General features: G+C 35.5%; 1 protein-coding gene across 2 annotated transcripts in view; it reads right to left on the bottom strand.

Annotated features, from left to right (window-relative positions):
* FBXO28 (F-box protein 28) overlaps positions 1-25,547 on the bottom strand; it is a 60,469-nt gene extending 34,922 nt beyond the window's left edge. The window contains exons 1-2 of one of the 2 annotated variants that reach the window (XM_051993383.1): positions 25,232-25,547; positions 11,087-11,196 (exon numbers count right to left, since the gene is read on the bottom strand). In XM_051993383.1, the coding sequence (XP_051849343.1) occupies positions 11,087-11,196; positions 25,232-25,498 (377 nt within the window). In that variant the 5' untranslated portion in view covers positions 25,499-25,547. The remainder of the gene's footprint in view (positions 1-11,086; positions 11,197-25,231) is intronic. The other variant, XM_051993382.1, reaches the window with a different exon arrangement.
* Positions 25,548-26,347: the final 800 nt, after the last annotated feature.

Genomic DNA, 26,347 nt, shown 5'->3' with positions numbered 1-26,347 from the left:
CTAGATTACAAAATTCTTTGAAGGAGGTATTTATACTTTTATTTTTGTATTCTGAGCACCAAAGAAGACTGGAAATTCAGTAAATATTTAATAAATGCCAATTGGTCAATTGGAAGAGAATAAAAATACCTATAACTAAAAAAAAAGAATTATATTACTTCTTCCACAAATGTCTTCCTTTAATACCTCACACTAGAATGGAAGTGATCCTGAATTCTCAAAATCTAGGCCTAAATCTAGTTTTGAAAATGACCTTGGTACAGACTTCCTGTTGGTCACGTGGACGTCAGCCTAGCTAAATTCAAAGAGGCTTATTCCAGCTTGGCCAGAAATGTGATCAAAGGATCAGAGATTTGGAGTTAGAAGGGAATTTAGTTTTTATCTAGACTAGAGATAAAGATAGCATTCTAGACAGGTGATTTCACCAATTATAAGAAACTCCCAAATTCCTAGCATTGCAGGCTGGTGCTTTCTTTGCATCAGACAGTTAGCAAGAGCTACCTCAGATACTGAGAGAACCACAGACTTGGACCTCTTATCTCGGCATATATGTGACCCATCCATCTGAGAAGGAACCTGGCTAAATTTAAAGAGGTGCATCACTAGGTTGATCAAGAGCATGTCTACAAGATCATAGTTTTAGAATTCCTGGCTTCAAGGCCAGATATCCATCCACTATGTCACTATCTTTCCCATTTTTCATGAGAGAGGTTAAGCGATTTTTGTAATGTCACAAAGAGTAATAAATAGCACAAGCAGAAATTGAACCTGAGTACTTAGCACCCACAATACTCGAACTGGGTCTTCAGCAAACTGACCATCTACAGATGAAAGCAGCTTACAATAAGATTGTGACCACTGGATAGAATCCTGGATGTCCTTCCCTCCCCCTCCCCACCCTGTTGCTCAGTTTGACATGTTTTTAGTGATTTTTGCATTTACATGGTTGGAGTCACTGGTTACTGTATATATATATTATCTTGGGTTCTACTCTGTCACCATGCATACAAATCTTCTAAGTTTTTCTGAATTCCTTGTCATTTTGTATTGCATAATAATATTCTATTAATATCTTTTTAAAAATGAACATAATTATAAACCAATAATTTTATGAATATAATATTTAATCTGTTTATTAATGTGGACTATATTGTCATTCTTACTGTTTTCCTGGTTCAACTTTGAGAAATTTTTTTCTGAGAATAGTGGATTTTCTAAGTAACCTATTAGTCAATGTTTAATAATTTTAGCCCTCTATTTTTTCTTTATACTGTGATCTTGTTAAACTAGTCTATCACTAGCATTTCTAACACTATGTCAAATCAATAAGGTAACTTCTATTTGGACAAAGACACCCTTGTTTTATGCCTGATTTTAGTGGAAATAATCAGTTCAATCAACCATGTTGCCTCTGTTTCAAGTAGATTCCTTTTTATTGTGTTGAAAGAGTCATTCTATTCTTTTAAAATTATCAAGGAATGGTTGATTTTTTTCAAAATTATTTTTATATCCATGCATATCACAATATTTTTTCTGAGTTTTCTTATTAACATAGTACAGTGATACATATTATGGTATAGTGGAAAGAACACTGAATTTGAAATCAAAAGGCCTGGGTTTGAATCTCAGGTCAGTCACATATTACCTAACATGTCTTAAGCATGTCACTTAAAAGATTCATGTCCCAATTTTCTGATTTGTAAAATGAGGGAATTGAATCACATGACTTCTTAAGGCCCTTCTAATTCTTTATCTATGAGTTTATGAGGTTTTCTAAAATTGAAATGGCTTTACATATTTGGTATAAATACTTCTTACATATGATGTATAATTTTTATATATTAGTCTGTTATCTTTTATAGAAATTTTCTGAAATTTCTTTTTCAATTTTGTTTTTTCCAGACTGAAAAAAAAATGGAATTATTTCTTTTGTAAGAGGTATTAGGTAGTGGCCTTCTATATCCCTCTATGTTTATAAATAATCTTTTATTGAAAAGACTTAGTCTTTAAATGTTTGAAAAAAATATTAACTCTGGTACTTTGGACCAAGTACTTTGTATGTAACAGAATTAAGCGATCCTTTCATAAAGGTTATACTATCAGAGTGAAAGTTCTTTTAGGATATGCACCAAGCCAGAAAAGCTTTGGGTTTGTTTCTAGCAACAACCATGCCTAACTTCATTTTGTGAATCTATGGCTGATCTGGGATTCAAACTCAGGTCTTGTGATTCCAAACCCAGTGTTCCTTCCACTATACCAGCCTAGCTATAAGAACAGAAAGATTCACAACTAAGATGTTAGCAACTAGGTAAATTCTTTGGCCATGACAGCCCATGAAAAAAAGTAGAGAAATAAATGGTGCTCAATTCTTAAGAGTGGAGAACAGCAGTAAAGAGGGGGTAGAAGATGCTAAGGCAGAACGGTGTGTCACCTGTCTATATACATGACTGTTGGTACTCTAAATGTAGGATCTTTGCCTAACAATTAACTTGATGGATTACTAAATTAACTGAACTACATTAATATAACCCTTTTCACAATAAACAAAACCAAGAGATAAAGAAGTTACATCTAATTGGAAGGATGGCTCAGATTCTCCTTGAAGAGGTCCTACATATAATTTTAATAAGTCAATTATGATGCATTTAATTAAGATGCTGACTCTGACTAGGATAAGATTTAAATTTCTATTTACCACCATTTCATACAGAAATGGGAATGAAGCAAACAATCTCCACAGCAAGAATGCCCAAAGATTATATAAAAAATTTTTGCAGGCATATATTTGCCTTTTCTATCAAGAAAAGAAATATTGTGGTCAGGGTAGTGCTAGTTTAGAGTTCATTGTCAGAACATTATAGAAAAGAATGAAAAATTATTAGTAGTACTGTTTCATAAAATGGCAAAAAGCAGAGTGGGGGAAAAAAGTCTATGAAAAGCATGGAGTGAGACTCAAGTAGGCCAAATTACCATGAGTACATTTATAGTTCAAACCAAAAAGAGGACAACAAACATATTAAAAATAGGACATATGCCACTATTTTTATAACAACCTTTTCTCATGGAATTGTGTTTACATTCAATTATCACAGAGCCTGGTGTTTTAACAATTAAGGGAAAATAGCACTTAAGATGAAGTCAGGAAAAGTAAATCAACCATACCAAATATACACAAAAGAAATTGGTATGGAAGTGACAATTTAGAAAATACTGAGGCACTGATTTTCAAGCTAGCTCTCAAGGGGGAAAGTAGCAAATGAATGGGAAGACAATCATGAATGATATTATTATGAACAAAAAAGGGTGATAAAGAACACACCAGTAACTACCAATTCATATGCCTACTTTCTCTTCCCTGTAAAATCTTTATGAGAATAAGTTATGCACATATCAGAGATAGCCTTAATGAAAATATGAGACAGGACATAAGATAATAAGATCACAGATATGAGTTAGAATGAATGTTGGAGATCATTTAGTCGAACCCCCTCATTTTACAGCAGAGGAAACTGAGGTCCACAGACTTTAAGTGACTTACTCAAAGTCACATAAGTAATAAGTAGCAGAACTGGGACTTGAAATCAGCTCATCTAATTCTGAGGGTTTTTTCCATTTACATTGTACTATTTTACCAATGAAGATGATTTTCTATAGGAGAAGGCAACTTTAAAGACCCAATGACTGAGGAGTACAGAAAATGTTTAAACATAAAGTATCTTTATTCAGCAGAGCAAAAAGCAACCTTAAAGGGCTTTCTCCAACAAACTGTCTACCATGGACATGTTAAGTTCATAGAAGACTCCTTGATAGGCACAATCTTAGAGATCATCTTGTTCAATGAGTATATAATTGTCAATATCAAGCTAGGATAAAACAAAGAAACAAGGATATTCTTTACAGAACCCAAAATGAAAAGACTCTCTATGGATGGTAAATTCCTGAAGGCACTCCTAGGGATATATTTCATGAAATTATGCTAATTTCACGAAGCTCCAGCATACTACTTCCAGGGTTACTAGCCCTACTAGTAGGTTCTATGAGATCTACAATCACTCAAAAGAGACAGATCTAACAATGCCCAGATTAAAAACAAAATGAATGAGGATTGTCTATCACCCAGACTATGCATAGGATTTGCAGCCTACAGAATTAATCCATCAGTATATTAATGTTTTGCAGGTACAGTAAACTGATAATGAGCTGGGCCCAGAATTGAGCAGGAAGACAAAAGCAGGCTAGACTGTATTTGGGAAACTACAGTACTTTCAACAACACCAAAGTATTCTATGATACAAAAACCCATTTAAACAATTTTTAAAAAAAACTATAAACTATTAAAGAAATAATCAAATACAAGAAAAATGGTAAAATCTTACTGCTAAATATTAAGACTTTAGTATTTAATAAGACAGAAACGAATAAAAAGATAGAAAAGTAAAGAAAATATTTTTCAGCTTTTTGTTTTGTTTTATTTTTTGCTGAGGCAACTGGGGTTAAGTGTCTTGCCCAGGGTCACACCAGCTAGGATGTATTAGGTATCTGAGCTACATTTGTTTGTTTGTTTTAAATTTACTTATTTACTCATTTATTTATTCATTTATTTGTTTTTTTGTTTGTTTGTTTGTTTTTGCTGAGGCAGCTGGGGTTAAGTGACATGCCCAGGATCACACAGCTAGGAAGTGTTAAGTGTCTGAGGCCAGATTTGAACTCAGGTCCTCCTGACTTCAGAGCTGGTGCTCTATCCACTACACCAACTAGATGCCCCTTCTGAGCTACATTTGAACTCAGGTCCTCCTGACTTCAGGGCTCGTGTTTTATATTCCTATAGTTTCTTTACTATTGTAAATTACCGAACAGCAAATTCTCACAAATCTAAGAGCAATGGAGAATACAAGTAGGTTGCAGTGCAGTGTCAAGAAACACTTTCATGCAAAAAAATGATAAAAAGAACATTAAAAAAATTTATGATTGGTAAAGATGTGGCATGATTGATGATGTTCAAGAAATTTTAATGTCTAGAAGAACTCCAGCTTATTGAATGGCTCTTCTTTGGAGATAATGGAAAATATCGAAAAGAACTGTTCACAAAATGAGGGCAAGGACAATTTGCAATGTATATTAATAGGGAATAGCATATGGATGAGATCAGTCCCTGAAAATTTTATTACTAACGTCTTATTTCTTTCTCAGAGATGGGTCTACTTAAATTCATTTATCTGTGGTGGTTTTGGTCATTTATAGTCTATAATATATAGTTTGTTTAATTTGTCTAATTTATTAGGATTATGATTGTGAGTTATGCAATGTCAATTTCAGAGAATTAACAATTAAGAATCACCCAAGGAACAATGGAGATGTATGTAACAGCTCTAACTAATTTGCTACTCATTACCAATAAAGAATTGCAAGGGAGAAGCAGCTTAAAGGCATAAAAATCAACTTTTCTTAGTCCTCATTTTTGACAAGAAGTTCCTTTTTCTATGTTTGAGACAGCTAGGTGGCACAGGGGGAAGAACACTGACCCAAAGTACAGAAATTTCAAGTTCCAACCCATCCTCAGATATTTATGACCTTGGTTAAGTCACTTAACACCTGCCTCAGTTTTCTCAAAGGTAACATGGGAATAATAGTACTTATCTTACAGGGTTGTTGTAAGGTTAACAGAGATAATATCTGTAAAAGTGCTTCATGCAGTGGCTAGCTCACAGGACTATGCAAATCCATGCTCCTTTCTGTCAAACCACTCTTTTATCAGTATCTTTGGTTGAAGCATTGTCTATGTACCATTCCCTATGTGTAAGTATATCTCACCTGGATCCTAGGGATTTGTTCTCTTCTTTCTTCATGAACTATTTGTTTTCTCTTAGCAATATTGACAAATATATACCCATTTATCATTTCTGTAATGGCTTCCAAATATCTTGCTTCCAAACTCCAACCTCATATCACTAACTAATGGACAGCTTTTAAAGTACATTAAGTGGTATCCTTGTCCCTAGTCTCCAACTGTTCTATTCTCCACACAGCTGCTGAAGTGGCATTTTTAAAGCAAGACTTGACCATCTTACTACTCTGAACAAGAAGCTTCAGTGGTTCCCTTCTCTCTCTAGGATAGAATCTAAAGTTTGGTGCTTAGAGTCTCCCACAATCTGGCTCATATTTCATAGTTTCCCATTACACATTCTGTGTTCAGCCAAATATGCTTGTTTGCTCTTCCCTGTACACACATCTGTGCCTTTGCAAAGGTTTTTTCCTGTGTATGTCACATACTATCTTCTCACTTCTGATTATCAGAATCCCTAGCTTCCTTTAAGGCTAAGCTCTAACTGCAGCTTTCTATAGTCAGCCATTCCTGATCTTCCCTCTGCCCAGAAGTTAAGTTTTCCTCCCTATTTTGCTGAATGTACTCTGTATTCATTTTATTTATTCGCAAGCATATTTTTTCCTCAGGAGAACATGACTCCTTAAGGGAAGAAAATGATGTGTTTTTAATCACTATTTCTAGTACTTAGTATAAAGTATTATACACTGCAGATACTTAATAAATGCTATATACAGTAAAGGATGTCAGAGAGACAGGACTGAAAAAGGAAGAATAAGCAATTACCAATAAGTAAAATTCTTCATTTGTATTTACAAAATATCAAAAGAACAGGTAGCAAACTTGTAAACTCTTGTAGAATATTTAGGAAAAAATATAGAAAAGAATCATATAGTACTAGAAGTCATGAATAGACATTGATAAATGCTGGTGAAAATTGTGCCAAAATCAAAGAGATCACAGATCCAAAGAAATTTATTAGAATATATCTGTACTTCATATTTCCTGTAATATTAATCTCTTTTGTGTTTGTCTTCTAATCTTGGTGACTATGTTTTCTTTCTCCTTTTAAAAAATTACTTTTATCAATGATTTATAAATGTTATCAATTTTTTTGAAAGTTGAGCTCAACTGTATCATTTCAATTTTTTCCTATACTATTTCTGCCTTTTTCTACTTTCCTTTTGGACTGTTTTCTTTTTTGTCATTTTTGTATCTGTTAACAGTTTTCTTAAAAAAAATTCAGATAGACTTCTTTGTAAGTCTTTTCATTAGAAAAATCATATTTTTACAATAGAGAAAGAACACTGGTAAGCTGGACAATGCTCAGAGGAAGGCAATCAAGATGTTTGTAGGATTGAAGTTCATGGCATAGGAGATCAGTTTAAGGAACTGATTGAGATGTTTATCCCAAAGAAGAATAGATTTATGGAAGAATACAATATCTATCTTCAAGTAAATAAAAAGCTATTATGTGAAAAACAGTTTCTGCTAACTAGACAGAAAAAAAAAGAACAATAAGTGGAAGCTCAAAGATGAATATTTAAGTTTGATATGGGCTACCCCAAGAGGTAGTAAATCTTCTGTTTCCAGAAGTTGCAAAGTATGTCCAACCTATTGATTTAAATCTAATCTATATATTTATGTTAAAGGTGTTTAACATAACTACCAAATGAATGAGTTTATTTTTTAATCTATGACACAACATTTTTTTTGGAGGCAATCAGTATTTAGTGATTTGCCCAGAGTCATACAGCTAACAGGTGTTTGAGAATGGATTTGAACTCAGGTCCTCCTGAGGCTGATGAATTCCACATCACCACTTAGCTGTGCCTATGACACAACTTTTAAGAGATAAATCAGGTCATTCGAAATTAATATCTGAAATGTAAAAATTAATTTTGTCTTGGTGAATTTTTTCCTTTTATCTATTTTTTTCTCAATGTCAAAGGGGACTATAATTTGATTTTTTTAAAACTGTAACTATTTTTAATATTAAAGTTAACTAACTTTAACAAAACTATCATTTAGAATATTCTGGTTGCTTTATAATTCTTTGATGCTTTACTTCTTTTTTTGGTTAAAGGTTTTGTTTCGGGGATCACCAAGACTTTTCTTTATATATATATATATATACACACATATACACATTAAAAAAAGTATAATTCTTTATTTGCTGTTTCTAAATAGCTATGTGATAAAGTGTAAAGTGTGCTAGACTTAGAACCAAGACCTAGGCTCAAATGAGATACGATGTAAAGTGCTTTGCAAACCTTAAAGCATCATATATAAATGTTAGCTATTATTGTTTGTCAATTACAAATTTTACTGATAAATATGGATGTTTTAATTCTATTTTTTGCTAATTTAGATTATTTCTATTTCTCTTACAAAGACTTATATATGCATCATATCTAGAGATTTTAACTATAGGTAATAACTTTATTAACATATGCTGTTATTTTTAATATCACTAAATAGATTTTTTATTAGGGAAAATATTAATAAGTAGTTTTTTATTTTGGATTTTTGCTGATTAACTAATTGAGGAGAATTTTTGATTGTTATTCCTTTATCTTTAAGATCACGTGCTTAAATCTTCAAGAAAAATAAACTAAAAACTTTTATGCCTTTAAAACTTATATAGGATATGTCAATTAGTGGTTTTGACAGGTAATTTTCTTTTTTTTCCCCTCAATACTTGAGTTTTCTTTATCCTTATGATACCAAGTTTTAACAATTATATTCCCAAGAATTTCATATTTTGGACCTTTTCATACTGTAGTCTTATGAATTGTTACTAATCATAGCATCTTTTCTATTCTTGTCTGATTTGTTTTCTCCAATTAGTTTTTTAATAGCATGTTTTATTCTTTTTCTTGAAAAGGAATTCATAGTGATTTAAGGTCTGAGCTTATTATTTTGTCGTTCAGGTCTTATTTTGGACTGTCCATTAACTATTCTTAATCTGTTACATTCTGGATTTTTCTTCTATTTTATTTTAGTTTTCTACTGATTTTTTGCCTAAATATATTTGGTCTGCTTTTTTGTTATTTCTATTCATATTCTTATTACTTACAGGTTACCTTGTATATTTTATAATTATTCTTTTATTACTTGCTATGCTTTTGATTGAATTAGTCTTTGTAAATTTTTATCATCTATGTGTAGCGCTTTAAGATTTTACAAAATACTCTTTACACATGCCCTCCCTTTTTTACCTTCATATGAATCTTGTAAGGTATAATTATGGATGGGTATAATTATATCAAAGAACCTATTATTAAATGTATTTCTTCCATTCACATTACCTGCAATGCTTTTACTGATGTTTCAGTCTATATCACTGTAGAAATTTTATCCCGTAACATTTCATCTTATAATTTCTTTATCTTATCAATATTTGTATTTTATTATTCAATAAATTTTTTTTGTCCTTCCTAGAATTTTCCTTTCATTCCACTTTCAAGAATCAATGGTCACTGCTGTAGTAGAAAGGGACTCCAGGAGGAAAAAGGACCCACATGTTCAAAAATGTTTGAAGCTGCTCTTTCTGTGGTGGCAAGGAACTGGAAAATGATGAGCCCATCAACTGAGGAATATTGTTCTATAAAAAATGATGAGCCTGGTTTCAGAAAAGCTTGGAAAGACAGGAACTGATGCTCTATGAAGAGAACAGAATCAGGAGACCATTCTACATAGTAACAAGATTATAAGATGATCAATTATGATATAGACCTGGCTCTTCTCAACAATATACTGGTCCAAGACAATTCCAATAGACTTGGGTGGGAAAATATCATAAGCATCCAGAGAAAAGAGCTATGGAGCTTGAATGTGGATTGAAGCATACTATTTTCACTTTTTTTTTTCTTGTGGTTTTTCCTTTTTGTTCTGATTTTCTTTGCACAACATGACTAATATGGAAATATGTTTAAAATGACTGTACATATATAACCTATTATCAGATTTGTCTGTTATGTTGGGGAGGAAAAAGGAAAGGGAGAAAAAATCTAGAACTCAAAATTTTACAAAATTGAATGTTGAAAGCTATCTTTACATGTAATTGAAATAAATATCATTGAATTTTAAAAAGTTATACAAAAAAAAAAAAGGAAAAAAGAGATATCAAGGTACTATGTTGTCTGTAATCTCTTGATCTTTCCTTTGAAATGTGGAATTATATCAGTTCCTGAAAGAGAGGGTATGATTTTTTTGTTGTTTTTGCTTATTTCTTTTGGTTTCCATTTAAACTCTCTCTTGTTATTTTCTATTGTTTTTTTCCACTGGTCCCTTCTCTCTTCTTTTAAACTTAACAATGGTAGAGCAAGCTGTTCTTATTACCATTCATACTGGCTATTAGAAACCAATACATTTGAATCTAATTTTTGTTTTTCTGCCTCATTAGCTTTAACAACCTCTCATAATGTATTCAAGTAACTGAAATCCATAAGATATCTATGAAAAAACAAATTTATTTGATCTTCCCCTAATCTGAAGAGTTGTTAACAATTAAACGACAAACAACATAAAGGAAAAAAAAAAGACATGAACAATCCAAAAATGGATAAACAGCTCTTAAATAAGAAAGTCGTATTTGTATAATTTACAAGGTATTTAAAATAGAAAGGTAAAAGGGTTTTACCTAGCCTATGAGGACTAAAATACTGTATATATATATGGAAAAATATATACAACTTTTAGTTGCCTTTTTACTATTTAATAAATTCTTAATGACCAAGGATCAAAGATCCTGACTTATAATATATCACAGCTAATATCTTAGGTATAAAAGATAAAGCTAAATAACTAAAGCTTGTCCTTAATCATGCTGAACTATGATTATCTGTTAAAAATCTACTGAAAAAGAAGGCTACTTAAGAACTCTGATCAACACAATGAATGATCATGTTTCTCTAAGACGCATGATGATTTACTTTACTCAGCACCTACTGAAAGAAAAATAGGTAATGAATTTAGGGTGCAATCTGAGATAGATATTTTTTGGACATGTACAACATGGGTATTATTTTTGCTTGACTAAGGATATTTGGTATGTGGATTTTTTTTTCCTACTTAAAGTGGGAAGGAGGAAAAAAATTGTCAATTGAAAAAATATTAAATTTAATTAAAAAAAGAATAATGTCAAGCAATACCAGAAATTGCTAGTGTAAAACTTTTGGATAGCACTCTTTAAACATCTAGACCTTTGCAAAGGCCTAAAAAACCAAAAAAACCAAAATCTTTGTTCTATTCTCTACATACCTTGGAAGTTGTGCTTTAACTTGTTTTTGACACAGGTTGTGATATCTTTCAACTTTCAGAAATCCCTGATTCAACATTCTCTGGCAGACTAAGTCCATTCGCTTGCAAACCTATAGGATGGAGAGGGAACAAAGCAAAAACAAATGTTATTAATTCAAATTCAATACTGGCCAAAAAAATCTCTTGTATTTTTCTAGTCTCCCTTTTACTACTTACACAAGTTTACTAGTCTGGCTCTTTACCAATATATGTAAGCAAATCATCTGCCATATATTCTTTTCATATACTTCTGGTTTGTTTGTAAGTAATTGCTGAGGTGAAATTAGTTTTCATATTTCAGTTTGACTTACCAACCATTTAAGTCTCTACTAGGTGCTAGACTTAGGGACAAAAATGAAGCAATCCTTATCCTCAAGGAACTTAAAATTTCTACTGTAATAACCTCAATGTGTCCAATAGAATTATGGCCTGTGGCACAGATAAAATTTTTGTAAAAGGGATTAGCTTTTTTATACATGTGGCGACATGATGATACACACAGGTTCTAATCATAAAATCATAAATTTAGAACTGAAAGGGACCTCAGAGTTCATCTGATCCAACTCTCTCATGTTACATAAGACACTGAGGAAAATTTCTTGCTCCAGGACCTGGTAGCAGGACTCAAAATGCTGGTCTTCTGATCGCCAAGTTTAGTGCTTTTCTCACTTTATTGGTGTCTTCTAACTGTAAATATTATGAACAAAGACTATGCTAAATCTTACAACCATAGAAAATACACAGAAGCTAAAATGACAAATCTTGGATCCAAGGAAGACATAATGAGAATATATCTCCTTCTTTGTATAGATGGGAAACTAGGTAAAGATTGTATGTCAGACATTATATATAATGTTGCATCTGATGGATGTCTTGGTGATTTTTGTGGAAATTTTCTTCCCCCCTTCTTTTTTTGTATGTTTGAAAATGTATACTAGATTAAAAAAAAAAAAATCAAGAAAAATGTTAAAATGAAATTTTATATTAATCATAAGATCTTATTTATCACTTCTCTTAATCATTATTGTTATAATTGTTAGGCATATTATTGTTAGTACTCTTATATTTACAGAGGACTTTTAACAATTCTTTCATCCCATTAGATCCCCACAACAAATCTATAAGTAATTATCATCAACTCCAATTTATACATGAGGAAATCGATAGTCAGAGAATAAATAGTATGCCTGTAGTCATTCAGAAAGGACAAAAGCTTAGGTCTTCTGATCCCAAGTTCTAATGATGAGGTCTAGATATGGGGTACCTAAATGTCATTAGGGTTTGAGGTCTAGTGGCAGGTTTGGGGTACACAGGGAATCAAACAGAGCTCCCCTGCAACTCCCCTGGATTTGGCGCAAGGGTATGGAGTTAAATGAGGTCTAGTAGCAGCGCGAGTCCCCAATAAAAGCATTTACTGGCCCGAAAAGCTAGATTGATAGAAGAAGTTTATTATGGGGTTTGGAAGTAAGGTTAAAGTATAGTTAAGGAAATAGGTGGAGGTAAAGATAAGAAGGGTATTGGACACAGAGTTCCAGTGGACAGAAAGTCCTGACATGCCAGGATAAGGTTGGCATGTTTGGGACCTCTGCAAAGAGGGGGTCCCAGCTTGGCTCCTTTTATAATGGGAGATTTAGCTAAAGGGGCCTGTGGGTGTAGCCCTAAAGTTGGCTCAGTTCAGAGTAGGGGTGGGACAAGTCTGAATCTTCCTTTGGAATCCAAAGGAACCAGAATTTGTAAATCAAAAGGTAATTACATTAATTAACTAGGAGAGGTTGGGAATCAGAAAGAAAGGAATCTTAAAGGGACCACAACCGCATCATTCCCCCCTCAAGCAGTAGAAATAAATTCATTTAAGAAGATAAAAAAGACATGGGGTAAAGTCTCTTATTGAGGCAGAATTGAAGATTTTCTCCTTCCAGGATTTTCCAAGTTTGGGGATCCCCTCTTCAATTTCCCTAGAATTCCATCTTTCCACATCTGAATCTTGCAAACATCTTCCAGTCTTTTCTCCTTTCCTTCAGCCTCTGATGCAGAGGTAGCTTTTCCTCTTAACAAAACCAACCTCTTTACTTGTCCCCTAGATCCTATCCCCTCTTTCTACTCAAAAACAAACAATCCTCTTTTTGTTATTATGGACTTGTTAAACATCAACTAATAGGAACATTTCCTTCCACAAAGAACAGGAAATGAGTGTATATAATACTGCGCGGTCCTCTATGTACATCCTGTTTTTCAAAAGTATAAATAAAATTAACTTCTAGGTTCTCCTATCTGTCTGATTCCTACAATACTGTCTGGTTTGTGTCCCCCTTCTTTAGCTGTCCTTTGCATATCTTAAAAATGTTTGGTTGACAGTTCTGTCTGAAAATATATATACTATCCCGCATCGTTAGAACATAGAAACTCAATCAAGACATGAGAAGCAGTATTCTTGAGTCATGAGCGGTTGCTTCATTGATCATAGTTCTTTTCCATTACAATGGTGTAGTCACTGTACAAATTATTTTTCTGCTTCTGCTCACCGTACTGCGCACTACTTTATAAACTCCTACATTTATAGGAAACTTCCTTTTGTTATTTCCAATGGCACATAACACTGTTACATTCCTATAACATGTGTTCAGACATTAATCTTATATATTCTTAGATTCCAATTTGTTTTTTTCTTTTACCACAAAAACAGCTGCTACAAATACATACTTACATACATACATACATATATATATATATATATATATATATATATATATATATATATATATATATAATCCTCTTTCTTTGATCTTTTTGGAGCACTGATCTAGTGTTAATTTATTACTAAAGTATTCACAGTTTAGTAACTTTTTGGGTATAGTTCCAATTTGCTTTCAATGACTGAACCAGAAAAAAAAAATGACTGAACCAATTCACAACTTCACTAACAATGTCTATCCTCCAAAAGTTGTCATTTTCTATTTTTGTCATCTTTGTCAATCAGATGAGTTTGAGATGAAAAATCAGATTTGTTTTCATTTTCACTTCTATTATTAGTGATTTGGAACAACTTTTTCAAGAAATTATTTTTATCTTTAGAACTGCCTATTTATATATCTTTACTGATCTAATATAGATAACTCTTGCTCTTATGTATTTTATCAATTCCTTATATATATAAGAGCCAGCTAAGCTATTTTCATTTTCCACAAAAGACCTCTGTCAGAAAAATTTGTTGCAAGAAAACTTTCCCAGTTCACTGTTTCTCTTCCTTTTTTAAAATTGATTTTATTCTTAAAATAACAGAATTAAAAAAAAAAAAAGAATAGAAAAGGAATACAAAACAAAATGAAACAAAAGAGAACGTTGTCATGTGCCCAGAAGAACATCAGGGAAAATTCAAAATACATAACAACAAATTACCAGATCAAGAAAGGATATATATTATGTTTCTCTTCTAACTGTATTATATTTGTGAAAAAATTTGTAAGTAAAATTGTCCATTTTTCTTTTCCAATTACTTCTATCTCGTTTGGTCAAGAGGTCTTCCTCTACCCATTGTAGTGAAAGAGATCTTGTTCCTTATTTCTGTCATCCATTTGGAACTTATTAATTTCTGCCAGACTGCTTTCCAGTTTTCTCAATGGTTTTGTCAATCATGAGACTTACCAGAGAAGTTGTAATTCTCAAATTTACCAAACATCGCTACTATCTTTGATTGCTTTTAAATCTCCTCCTGTTGAATCTTCTTCTCTCTCCCCCAGCTACAGAATTCTTTCATTCTACCTATAAACATACTCAGATCTTCCTCTTTAAAAATCCAAAACAAACCATCTCACTGTTTTGTCCTACATTAGCAAATGGGGAAAAGGTGACATAGTCATACCTATACCTTAGGAAAAACTGTTTTGGCAACTGTGTGGAATGTAGTGGAGAGAACAAGAAACAAGGAGATTAATAAGAAAGCTGTTGCAAGAATCCAGGGAAAGATGATGATAGCTTGATGTTGTAAATATATGCAGGAAATATAAGAGGTTAGATTAATAAGATCTGGATATGTGGCAAGAGTGAATGAAAAGCTAAAAATAACATGGACACTATAAACTTGGGTAAGAAGAATCCTGTTGCTATTGTCAGAAATACAGACATCTGGAACAAGGAGACAATTTGGGGAGAAAGATAATAAGCTGTTTTTTTTAAAATGCTGAGGTGGAGATGCTTACTGGACATATAGCTCTAACAGTCCAATAGACAGCTGGTGATGAAGGACTGGGGCACAGGAGTCTAGGGCTGGAAACAGGTATGGGAATTATTTGCAGAAAAATAATTGAACTTGTGGGAACTGATGAGATCACTGAGAGACAACATATATACAGAGAAAGGGCCCAAAGTCTTGGAGGACACTCTCAGTTAGTGTGACTAATAGTTAATTATATGGGGATGCAGCAAAGGAAAATGAGAAGGGACTGTCAGACAAACAAGAAATCCCTAGAGTAGTATCTTGAAAATCCAAGAGATGTCGGAGTATCCAGGGTGAGATGGTGGTCAAGACTGCCAAATGCTGTACAGTTGAAAATAGAATGGACTGTGAAAAGATTTTAAGATTTAGTATTAAGAGATCATTGAAGGGCAGCCAGGTGGTGGAGTGGACAGAGCAGCAGTCCCCAAGTCAAGAGGACCTGAGTTCAAATCTGACCCCAGACACTCAACACTTCCTATCTGTATGATCCTGGGCAAGTCACTCTTAATCCCAATTGCCTGGGGGAGGGGAGAAGAAGAGAGATCATTAGTTACTTTGGATAGAATAATTGAATGACAAGATCCAAAGCCTGACCCCAAAGGTTTTAAAAGAGAGAGGAAATGGAGTTATTAAGTATAGACTTTTTCCCCCCAAAGCATTTTGCTGAAAAAGAGAAGAGACAGAGGATGGCTAGCAAGGAGATAAGCTCTAGTTCAGGGAGAAGTGAATATATTTGCAGGCAATAGGGGAAGAAACCAGTAGTTAGTGAGAGATTCCCAATCAGAGACAATGGGGGCAATCTCTTGGAGAAGATGAGAGAGAACAGAACTAAGGATTTATGTTGAGGCACTAGCCTTGGCAAAAGGTCACTTCTTCATCAAAAAATGGTGTGAAAGAGGAGGCAGTGGAGGATGTTGTTAGTGGTTTGACTATTCTCCATGAAGATGAGGTCCTTAGGGGATGGTCTGAGGTAGTACTCAGGAAAGATGAAGAACAGGGCTGACCACAGTAAGACAGAGAAAGATGGACTTAAGATGAGCATATTAAGGAATTTGGGAATTCTCGCATATGGATCTCCTTTGGGTGACGGCAGTGCTCCAAATTATAGCCATTCCTTTGTGTGGCTGAGATGGAATGGACAAAGTACAAAGGAGTTTTGTAGACTAAAAAAAATTGGATGTTTTGGTATTTAAAGGAACATAGCATGTTTATGGAAATCCCCTAAGAAGAAGGCAGGAACTGTGGGTAGAAAGGGAGACTAAAGTCGTCACTAAACTCATTAACAAAAAAGGAATGTCTTGGAATACCAGAAGATAAAAACCATCAGCCTTCAGGATCTGTATTATGACAAATTCGGATAGTTTGAACCTCTAAGGAACATAAGTTGCTGTGTGACACAAAGAAAATCTGGAAATAGCAATAAAGAGTAAGGAGTCTTTTTACTCCCCCATTGGAATCCCTGAATTGACAGGGTAGAAAATAAAATACAACCACTACTAGAAAGGACAGCCAGGGATGCAATGTCTTCCTAAGAGAGTCTGTCTCAGTAAGTGCCAGAAAATGGAAGGACAAAGAGAGAACGAATTTTAAAATGAAAGGAAACTTTTCATAATGGAAGGGACAGTAGTAAGGAGCAGGTAAATTTAGGGCAGGACATTGGAGGTGGGACAGCAATGAAGTGAGCAGTTTGAGAATGGACAGCTGGAGTTGGGGTGTGTGTACGCACACACACATGCATGCAAAAATAATTGTTCTTTTTCAGTCATATCTTTGGTCTCATTGGAATAAGGGATGAGAGAATGCTACCTACTGGGAAATGAGTCCAGGTAGAATATCAGTGGCTAGGGAGAGCCTTGTGACAAGTGGTGCTGCTGTGTCTTTTGGGTTTGGGTAAGTCAAAGCACAGAAGGCATGAGCTATGGTGATATGCAGGCAAGCATGTGGAAGCTGAGGCAGGTGAATTCTCAGGAAGCCCACCTAAGGCAAGCAAGAAAATGTTAGGAAATTTTTGAAGAATAGCAAAGCAGTAAGAAATGGTTATATTCAGGAAGCTTGGCCAGGAGATCAGAAATGCTTCATTCTTGGACATCCCCTCCCCCCAATCCCTCTCAGTCTGCAGGAATTGAACCTCAATTCCTCCTGAAGGAGTTGTAGCCTGGGCCACCCTCAAAGACACGACTAAGAGGCAGCATGTCTAGAAGGTGTTATATTTTAGAGCCTATATCTCTTCAAGCATTAAAAGGAGGTAACTTCCTCAAAGGAAGCATAAGTTTTAGATATGCTGGGAGCTTAGAGAGGGAGCAAGAGGTGATGAGTCTATAAGCTTCCAGTTTATTCATTAGTCCAATCTTTGATTGACTACTAAATCTTGTTCTTTTTTTTCTTCTCTAAGTAGCCTCTAAATGTAGAAATACCTTCATTCTCATGTAAGTAATCTCTCTGACTCATTTGCTTTCCATCTTTCTTTTTAACAAAGCTGAATAAATAAATCATTTAAAAAAGACTTTTTAAAATTTCTAAACTCATTTTTAAAACTATGGTAGCTTTCTTTGAATCACTCTTAATTTCTGAAAGAATCTTCTAAATAAGGCAGAGGTAGTCAAATTGTAAACACCATGGTCTGAACAAATCCCATGGATTATTGTCCTATCTAGAATTACTTAGGAGGGGTAGGGATTGGAGGAAAGGGAAAAAAAAACAGAAGAGAGGAAACAGGGACTCCCCTTGAAAAGCTGTTCAATAGGGGCAGCTAGGTGGTGCAGTGGATAGAACACTAGCCCTGAAGTCAGGAGGACCTGAGTTCAAATCTGATCTCAGACACTTAACACTTCATAGCAGTGTGACCCTGGGCAAGTCACTTAATCCTAATTGCCTCAGCAAAAAGACCCCAAGATGTTTGATGGTGCAACTGAGAATTCATTGGATAATATGACATAAGCTTATGTGTTCTTTGCATTTTATTGGATAATATGAAGAATTTCTAATATATTCCTTGTACTTCACTGGATAATATGACATAAATTTATGTTACTTGCACTATTTTCTCAGATACAGAGTAATTCTATGTCTATAAACAATGAATCATATACCAATGAAATTTCTTTGTTTCTACACAAATCAAAATGAAAAGTAATAGAATACTTTTTATAGCAAAAAAAAAAAATTATAATAATTTGGATGTCTGAAAACTAAGGAATAAATGTAGAGCTACACCAAGCTAACAATATGAAGTCAACTTCAATCAATTTCTCTTCTTTGTATCCTTATTCAATCCATCATCTCCTATTTCTTTCACGAAGCATTCCAGAGAGGGCGGCTTCTAACATGTCTACAACCACACCATCTTAGTCCAGGTAATGATAACATCTTATTTCTTGACTGCATTTATTCCAGGTGGTGACATTACCTCATATCCAGTTTACAATAGCACCTAGGATGCTCTCACTCTGCCCTTAATCTCACCCTCTAAATAATAGGAAAACAAATTTCTCTTTATATTCTTTCCTCCTGTTTAAGAATTTTGTGACTCACCTTTGTAAGATCTCCAAATAACTCACATCTAGTCAAGCTCATTATATGTTGTTTCCATTTTTCCCAGATTAGAATAAGACTGTTTTGTTATTGAAAAGAGAAATATATATTTCTTTAACCTAAGTGTTGTTAACACTGGCATGGAAAATACTAGAAAAAAATGCAGAATTATACTCATTATCTGTGGCTGAATACCATGCAAAGCACTGAGTAGACAAAGAAAAGCAAGAAAAAATTCCTACCCTCAAGGAGTTCATAATCTAATGAGACCCTACATACAAACATATGTACAAGATAGATACAGAATAACTTGGGACAGATCTCAGAGGGAAGGCGCTAGCATTAAAAGAAAGACTAAGAAAGTGTTCTTGAAGAGAGTGGTTTTTTAGCTGAGACTTAAAAGTGAAAAAAGTCACTTTCCTTCTGATTCTTAGTTTCCTTATCTGTTAAAACAAGAAAATCAGGTTATTTGTGCAACATACTAAGGCCCTTTGCTTTTCCCAAGTTCATGTGTTTCTATATTTCACTTAAATAGTTCCCACCATTTCTGAATATGCCTTTTTTATCTAGACTGCATGAACCCATCCTTAAAAATCTGAGTAAAAACCTCACTTCCTATACTTTTTATTTTCTATAATAAGCCCCAACTGACTTTTCCCCAGTACTTGCATATTCATTTTGTTCTTTTGCATTTGTTAACATGATACTTTGTGAATATACTATTACATGTATTGTATCTATTTGATATATAATACATGCAAAAAAGACCAGATAAAGAAATGCTATTTATTAATATTGTAAATAAGCATAACATGGAGAATGATTTCTGTATATATATGTTTTTGCACACAAATAGCGCTATTAATAAGACCCTTCACTAAAGTTCTACCCAGTTACTTTATTGTGAAATACAGGTGGCCCTGGATTTTTAAAAAAGCAAAAACACTGCCAGATCTTACCATGTTAGAAATGCTTCAAGTTTAGACTATTTGTTGACCTGCATTGAATATGGTCAAAACCAATTTCTCTATGTGTTTGTCTTTTCCTTTCTTTTGGTGAGGAAATTGGAGTTAAGTGACTTGATCAGGGTCACAAAGCTATCTGAGCTAATCTGAAGCAGGATAAGAACTCAGGTCCTCCTGAATCCAGGGCCAATGCTATACCCACTGTACCATCTAGCTGCCCCAACCAATTTCTATAAATGTTCAGATACTAACTCAAACTCATAAGAAGGGAGAAATCTGAACTTCAAAACTGGTCAAATTCTTCTATTACATGAATATACTTGAATAATATCTTTACTTCAAATTAAAGTTCTTAAAGACCAAACCTAAAAAGTAGGCTTGATCTTATTATGCTTATTCAACTATTATGATAGCAAAGTCAACTCTCACATCTTTACAAGTATCTAACATGGTAGCAATTCATATGGGATGTACACACATACACAAGTTGAATATAATTACCTATAGCATTTGAAACCTGCTATTCCATATATTCTCTAATTGGATTTTAGGCCACCAATAGTCTTAAAATAAAATGGAAATTAAATATAAAGCTATCTACATTTTTCAAAGTCAAATATAAATTATCTTTATATTCCCCAATACTTTGTTCTTGGCTGCTCATTCCTATAGAAACAAAAACAAAAAAAAGACTACACTAAAACAAACATAGAGTTAGAAAAAAATTCTCTATAGTACATTTCTAAGAATTAAACTTTCTATGTTTGCTATATTTTTAAATAGGTCAAAGTCTGGTACATTTGGATCCATGATTACAGATTCATAACTAGTTTCCATCTTTTCAACAGTCAAAGACCTCAGCCAATTGTTTCAAAAATGGATGACCAATTACTTGTCAGGGATTCTGCTCACCACATAGTTTCCAAGGTAACTTTTAACTAAGAGATTCTGTGTAGCTCTCATGGGCCTGCTCTGTTCCCCATCTCAAGAGAACAGATAAGAATACTTAACAGCACAAAATCTATTGGCTCTATTAGAAAAGCAATTCAAAAACATGCCTACTGATAGTCATTTGAAAAAAAAAAATTGTGTGCAAGACAAATAACATTAAATGCATTGAGAATTGGAAAGTGGGGGGAGAGAAATACTATTTTTAAAAATTCTATGAGGAACAATTCGAATAAATCTACATTTCTACATAACAGGGTATGTTTAAAGCGAAATATATTTGACAATAATCAAAATATTTGTATAGCCAAGTTTTCCAAGGATTGGGTGCAGTTAATGAAGCAACATCCATTACAGTTTAACATCAACAAACATTACTATGTACAGAATACTGAGCTAGGGAAGGTACAAAGTTCAACTAAAGCAATAACAGTCTTCATGGAATTTATTATATTACTTCCTAGAGTTCAAAAGATTCACAAGTAATTATAATACGAATTTTCTCTCAAGTGAGAGCATGTGCCTGGCATAGTGTAGGTGCACATGGTAGCAAAATAGCTAGCACACAAAAGATGCTTAATAAATACTTGTTTACCCATTCCTTACAAAACGATACATTCAAATAATGGGAGAAGTTTGCTATTTGAGATTCAAAGGGAGGAAGAACTGTTACTGATGGGAATAGGGAAAGTAACTTTTGAACTGGTTAAAGGAAGGTTCCAATTTCAAGTAGAAGCAGCAGAAGTTTTTGGGACAAAATAACAGCTTAGATAGTAAAGGACACATTACGGAGAACAGAGAGTACTCCAGGCTAGCATATTTGGAATAGTATGAGAGAAGTTTCAAAAAGTATTATGGGAGGCTTTGAATGATAATTTATATACTTTGTAACTTAGTATGTAACAATGAGCCAATAGACAGTTTTCAGCAGAGGAGAGTGATGTGTTCAGATATATCCATAAAGAAAATTAATCAGGCAGTTGGAGTTAGAAGATAGAACACAACTGGGAAGCTTACAATTGTTGTTGAAGTGTTAGGTAATGAGGGACAATATTTGAAATTGGCACTGGCAATACAGATGAGAAAGCCTTGAAAGATGTAGAGAGAAAAATCAATAGAACTTGATAATGACGGGAGGGCCATCTGAGGGAAGAGGGTAAAATCAACAATTATAATAAAGTTTCAAACAAGATCAACTAGTTGGCTGGTGGTATCATTGAAACAAAGAGTCAAATTTTTAGAGAAACATGTTTAGCTTTGGACATCAAGGACTTCTAAGTTACTAATGGCATATCCACATGATAATTTCCTATAGAGTCTGAGACATAGGTATAAAGTTTAGATAGGGTTTAGATGGGAGGGGCTAGAGAGACTTGGAAAGCAATCAGAGTGAATAGGAAATATAGATAAAGGTGACTTAGTACCAAACTTTGGGAAATACCAAGATTAAAGGGGCAGAAAAGAAGAGCTAGAGGAGACAGAACAGTCATAAAGATAGTAGGAGAATTAGGAAGAATATAATAAATGAAAATCTCAGAGAAAAAGAAAATATCTGAAGAAATAGTCGATCAATATAGTAAAAACCTGCAGATAATGCAAAGGGATAAGGAATTAAAAGGGAGAGAAAAAATGCTTTTGGATTTGGCAATGAGCAGGTAACTGCTGACATTTGAGAGAATGGTTTCAGTACAATGGGGATGATGGAGGAGCAATAAAGTATCCAAGATAGATAGGTTTTCCCAAGAAGCTTAGTATTGAAAGGAAGAAAGATGGAATGGTATTTTGTTTTTTGTTTTTGTTTTTTTTTAAATAACTTTTTATTGACAGAACCCATGCCAGGGTAATTTTTTACAACATTATCCTTTGCACTTACTTCTGTTCCGATCCCCCCCCCCCCCCCCCCCCCCCCCCCCGCCCCAGATGGCAAGCAGTCCCATACATGTTAAATAGGGAGTGTATATGGGAATGGTATTTTGATAGGTCATTGGAGTTAAAGAAATACTTTCTTAAAATTAAGAAATCATAATCATGTTACAGGCAGATGAGAAACCAGACAGGGAGAAATTGAACATATGTGAAAAAGCATGATTACTAAAGTAAGGTTCCAGAGAAAACAAGCACTCAAATGGGGGACTACCAAAAAAAATCCCAATATAACTAAAGAGTCTTGACAATTTTTTGGAATTCATTTTTTAAACAGTTAAATCTCAATGATTCATGATATGGAGAAACAAAAAAAGTCTGTCAATTTGCTAAAGTATACAAATAATACAAAAACTTCATTTTTAGCAATTTCAACCTCTTCTATCAAATGTTCTACAGGACATGGACATGAATGAAAATTTGACTCTGTACTGTTATCTACGTCTGACTACTATCTAATTAGGATGCTAACTATAATAAAATTTCCAAAAAGTGGTAAAAGAACAAAGGGGTTATAATAATTCATAAGAGACTATATTGGCTGTGACACTAACAGAACAATAATGATAAGGATCCTATTCAAAACAGGCAAAATATTGTATAGTTTAAATAGTTAAGACTTAATACTGCTCAAAAAACAAAATACCAAGGCCCTAGTTTACAATATAAGGAAGCTTAGGTATCAACATATATAGTGATTTTTTTTTGGGGGGGGGGGAGCAAACTAAGCTTATTAGATAATGTTACTTTAAGTGAAAAGGCAAATAAAGCTTCCCAACAAGGTCTATTTTTCTGCCAATATCCACAAAAAGAAAGATAATAATCAAGATAGTGCTGACATCTACTGGCAAAAGAGAAAAACCTCCTTTGAAAATGATATAGGATCACAGGCTATACTAGAGGCTCCACAATAAAGGCCTATACCTAAAGATTCACTTCAACTTGCCTACAAAAGATAAATCAAGCAATGTAGTACTATATCATGTTTTATATATAAGCATAAAAAAGTGATTGTGAAGATCTGGGGGGGAAATACTTTTGCAGATAGATGAGGAAAACTGGATGGGGAATTTTAAGAGATGAGGTGAGAGGGACTCCTTCCATGAGATCATGTCTGACTAAACTTGCTAATTAAAAATTTAAGAAAACACAAGTCTCTAGGTTTTATATCAGACTGCTTCTTTCTAGAAATTTTAATATTAACCTCAAGACAAACTGTTTTCCCCCTCTAAAGAAACGATGTCCTAAAATCTTTCTAAACTTTTAAAATTCCTACTCTTCATCCCTCCCAATTTATTTTTAAATCGACAGCAATAAAAATTTCCAAAGCCACTGGCCAAAAGCAATATTATGCCAATTTTCAGAAATCACAAAGGCACGTGATCTCAGGCAAGAATTCCTATTTTTTGGGGAAACAATTTAATGAATATTTAAACACCATAAATTTATAGTGAATTTACTTGAAAAACAGGGCCAGACTTTTAAAAAATTTATTCTTCATTTGAAGAATGTTGTATCATGCAGAGATTGGCACAGCTTGATAATCGTGCTGACCAGAAGGGCGACTATCATTTCAGCTTAATATTTCTTCTACGACTTTATGAGCTTTCTTCCTCAAACTGGAGTGATGTCCATATAGACAAAATTTGAACAGATTTCTAAATGGCCATACACAACTTAATCTATTCTATCTCTGCAAAAGAGAGAGCACTGTGCACACTCAAGTGTGATGTCTTTGTCCTCTTGAAAACAGCCTGCAGTTTTCGCTTCTTACTCATAATGTGTTTTTTTTTAAGTCACACATCAAAATGCCCACCTTCCCTAATGTTTTACTTAGCCCAAAGAGAAAATCACTGAAAAGAAGCAAAACAGGCGTGAACGGAATCGTTGCCAACCCCTAAGCCAAACCCCCAATGACAGGTTCTATTTAGGAAACTCTCGGATGGAGCCAGACACAGTCCTGAATCAAAGGTTCCAGAGACCGAGGGGGAAGTAAAGGACTCTAAGTTGTAAGAGAATGCAAGTTGGCCGGGGGTGACGCGGACGCCCCAAAGCCTCTTTTCCGGGGATTCCGGAGGGCTCCGGTGGGCCGCGGGGCAGGGCGGGGAAAACATACTCCAGTTGCCCCGGGTAGTGTCTCGACGCCCGGCCGGGCACGGGTGTTTTAGCCCAGCCTGCCCAGGGACGGGGAGTTAGTGGGGAACAATACCTCCCACTCTAGCGAGAGGAAGCCGGCCCGTCCCGACTTGAGACAGGAGGACAGACTTGAAGCCACGACCCCAGGACGAGGGCAGGACTGGGGGGCGCGGGAGCGGGGAGGCCCTGGGCGATGCTCGGGGAGAGGGGGAAAAGGGGAGGCCGTGTCCGGGGCAGGGGGACCGTACCCGAGCGGGGCGCCCCGGGGGAGGGGGCGCCGGGCACGCCCCTCCTTCCCCGCCCTCGGTGGTTGGACACGGGGCCGGGGGTGTGTGGGGGGTTGGAGTCTCTCCCCCACTGCCTGGCAGACGGGGGGGAGGGGGACCTCACCAGGCGGAGCTGGCTGATCTCGTCGTAGGACATGAAGCTGAGGATGTTCTCGATGGCCACGATGGGCAACGCCACCAGCGTGTTGTTATGAGGCAGCTGGTCCAAGGCCAGAGACGGAGAGGCCGGCGACTGGGGTCCCAGCAGCGGCGGCTGCGGCGGGGGCAGCGGCGACAGCCTCTGGGAAGCCCCCGCGGCCATAGAAGAGCCGCCGCCGCAGCTGCCACCGCCTCCTTCCTCCGCCATCCACTCCTCCGTCACCGCCGCCATCTTGGGGGGAGGGTTTGATGCCTTCCCCCTGCTGCAAGGGGAAAAGGGACACTTCCTGTACGTCACTTCCTCCTCCTCTGCTCTCTTCCCTCCTCCTCCACCGACGGTGGGGGCGCACTGCGGGGAGAGAGAAGAGCCGAGAACTGGGTGGGGGAGGAAGGAGGAGGGAGGCGTGTCCCTCAGGAGGTGAAGTCACTTGGGGATGGAGGGGACTCTTGGGCTTCTGGATGAAAGGCCCTTCGAGGCCCGAGCCACTTCCTTCTTTCGGCAGCTGACACCCCCCTGAGACAAGGAGCGATCAGGCCTAGCTCTCCCAGATCGTGAGGCTCCAAGTCAGCATTTGAATCTAGATCCTCTGTCTACTTTGGTTCAATACAAAGCAATCATTAAGCGCCTACTGTGTGCCAGGCACCGTGCTAAGCGCTGGAGATACAAAAAGAAGCCAAAGACGGAGGCTGCCCTCAAGGAGCTTAGCATCTAAGGGGACGAGAAAACTAGCAGACCAAAGTACACAAAGCAAACTATATGCAAGATAAATAGGAAATAATTAATAGACAAAAAGCGCTGGAATTAAGTAAGATCCTGTAGAAGGTGGGATTTTAGTCGGGACTTAAAGGAAGCCAAGAAGATCGGTAGTCAGAGAAGGGAGAGCTAGCGGACCAGCCGGGGGACTAGACAACGGAAGGCCACTTTTTGTTGTATTAAATGGGCTATTGTGTTTGAGAGAGAAAGAATGGCCTGGCATTAGAGCCAGGAGGATCTGGGTTCAAGTTGTGACATCTCCTGGCTGTATGCCCATGGGCAAGTCACTTCTCTCGCAGTAGCCCAGGCCATTCTCTAACTGTCGCC

The sequence above is a fragment of the Antechinus flavipes genome, chromosome 4 (assembly GCF_016432865.1).
Source record: "Antechinus flavipes isolate AdamAnt ecotype Samford, QLD, Australia chromosome 4, AdamAnt_v2, whole genome shotgun sequence".
Classification (NCBI taxonomy): Eukaryota; Metazoa; Chordata; class Mammalia; order Dasyuromorphia; family Dasyuridae; genus Antechinus; species Antechinus flavipes.
The sequence above is the reverse complement of the archived record's forward strand: the minus strand, read 5'-3'. Positions and strand labels throughout refer to the sequence as shown.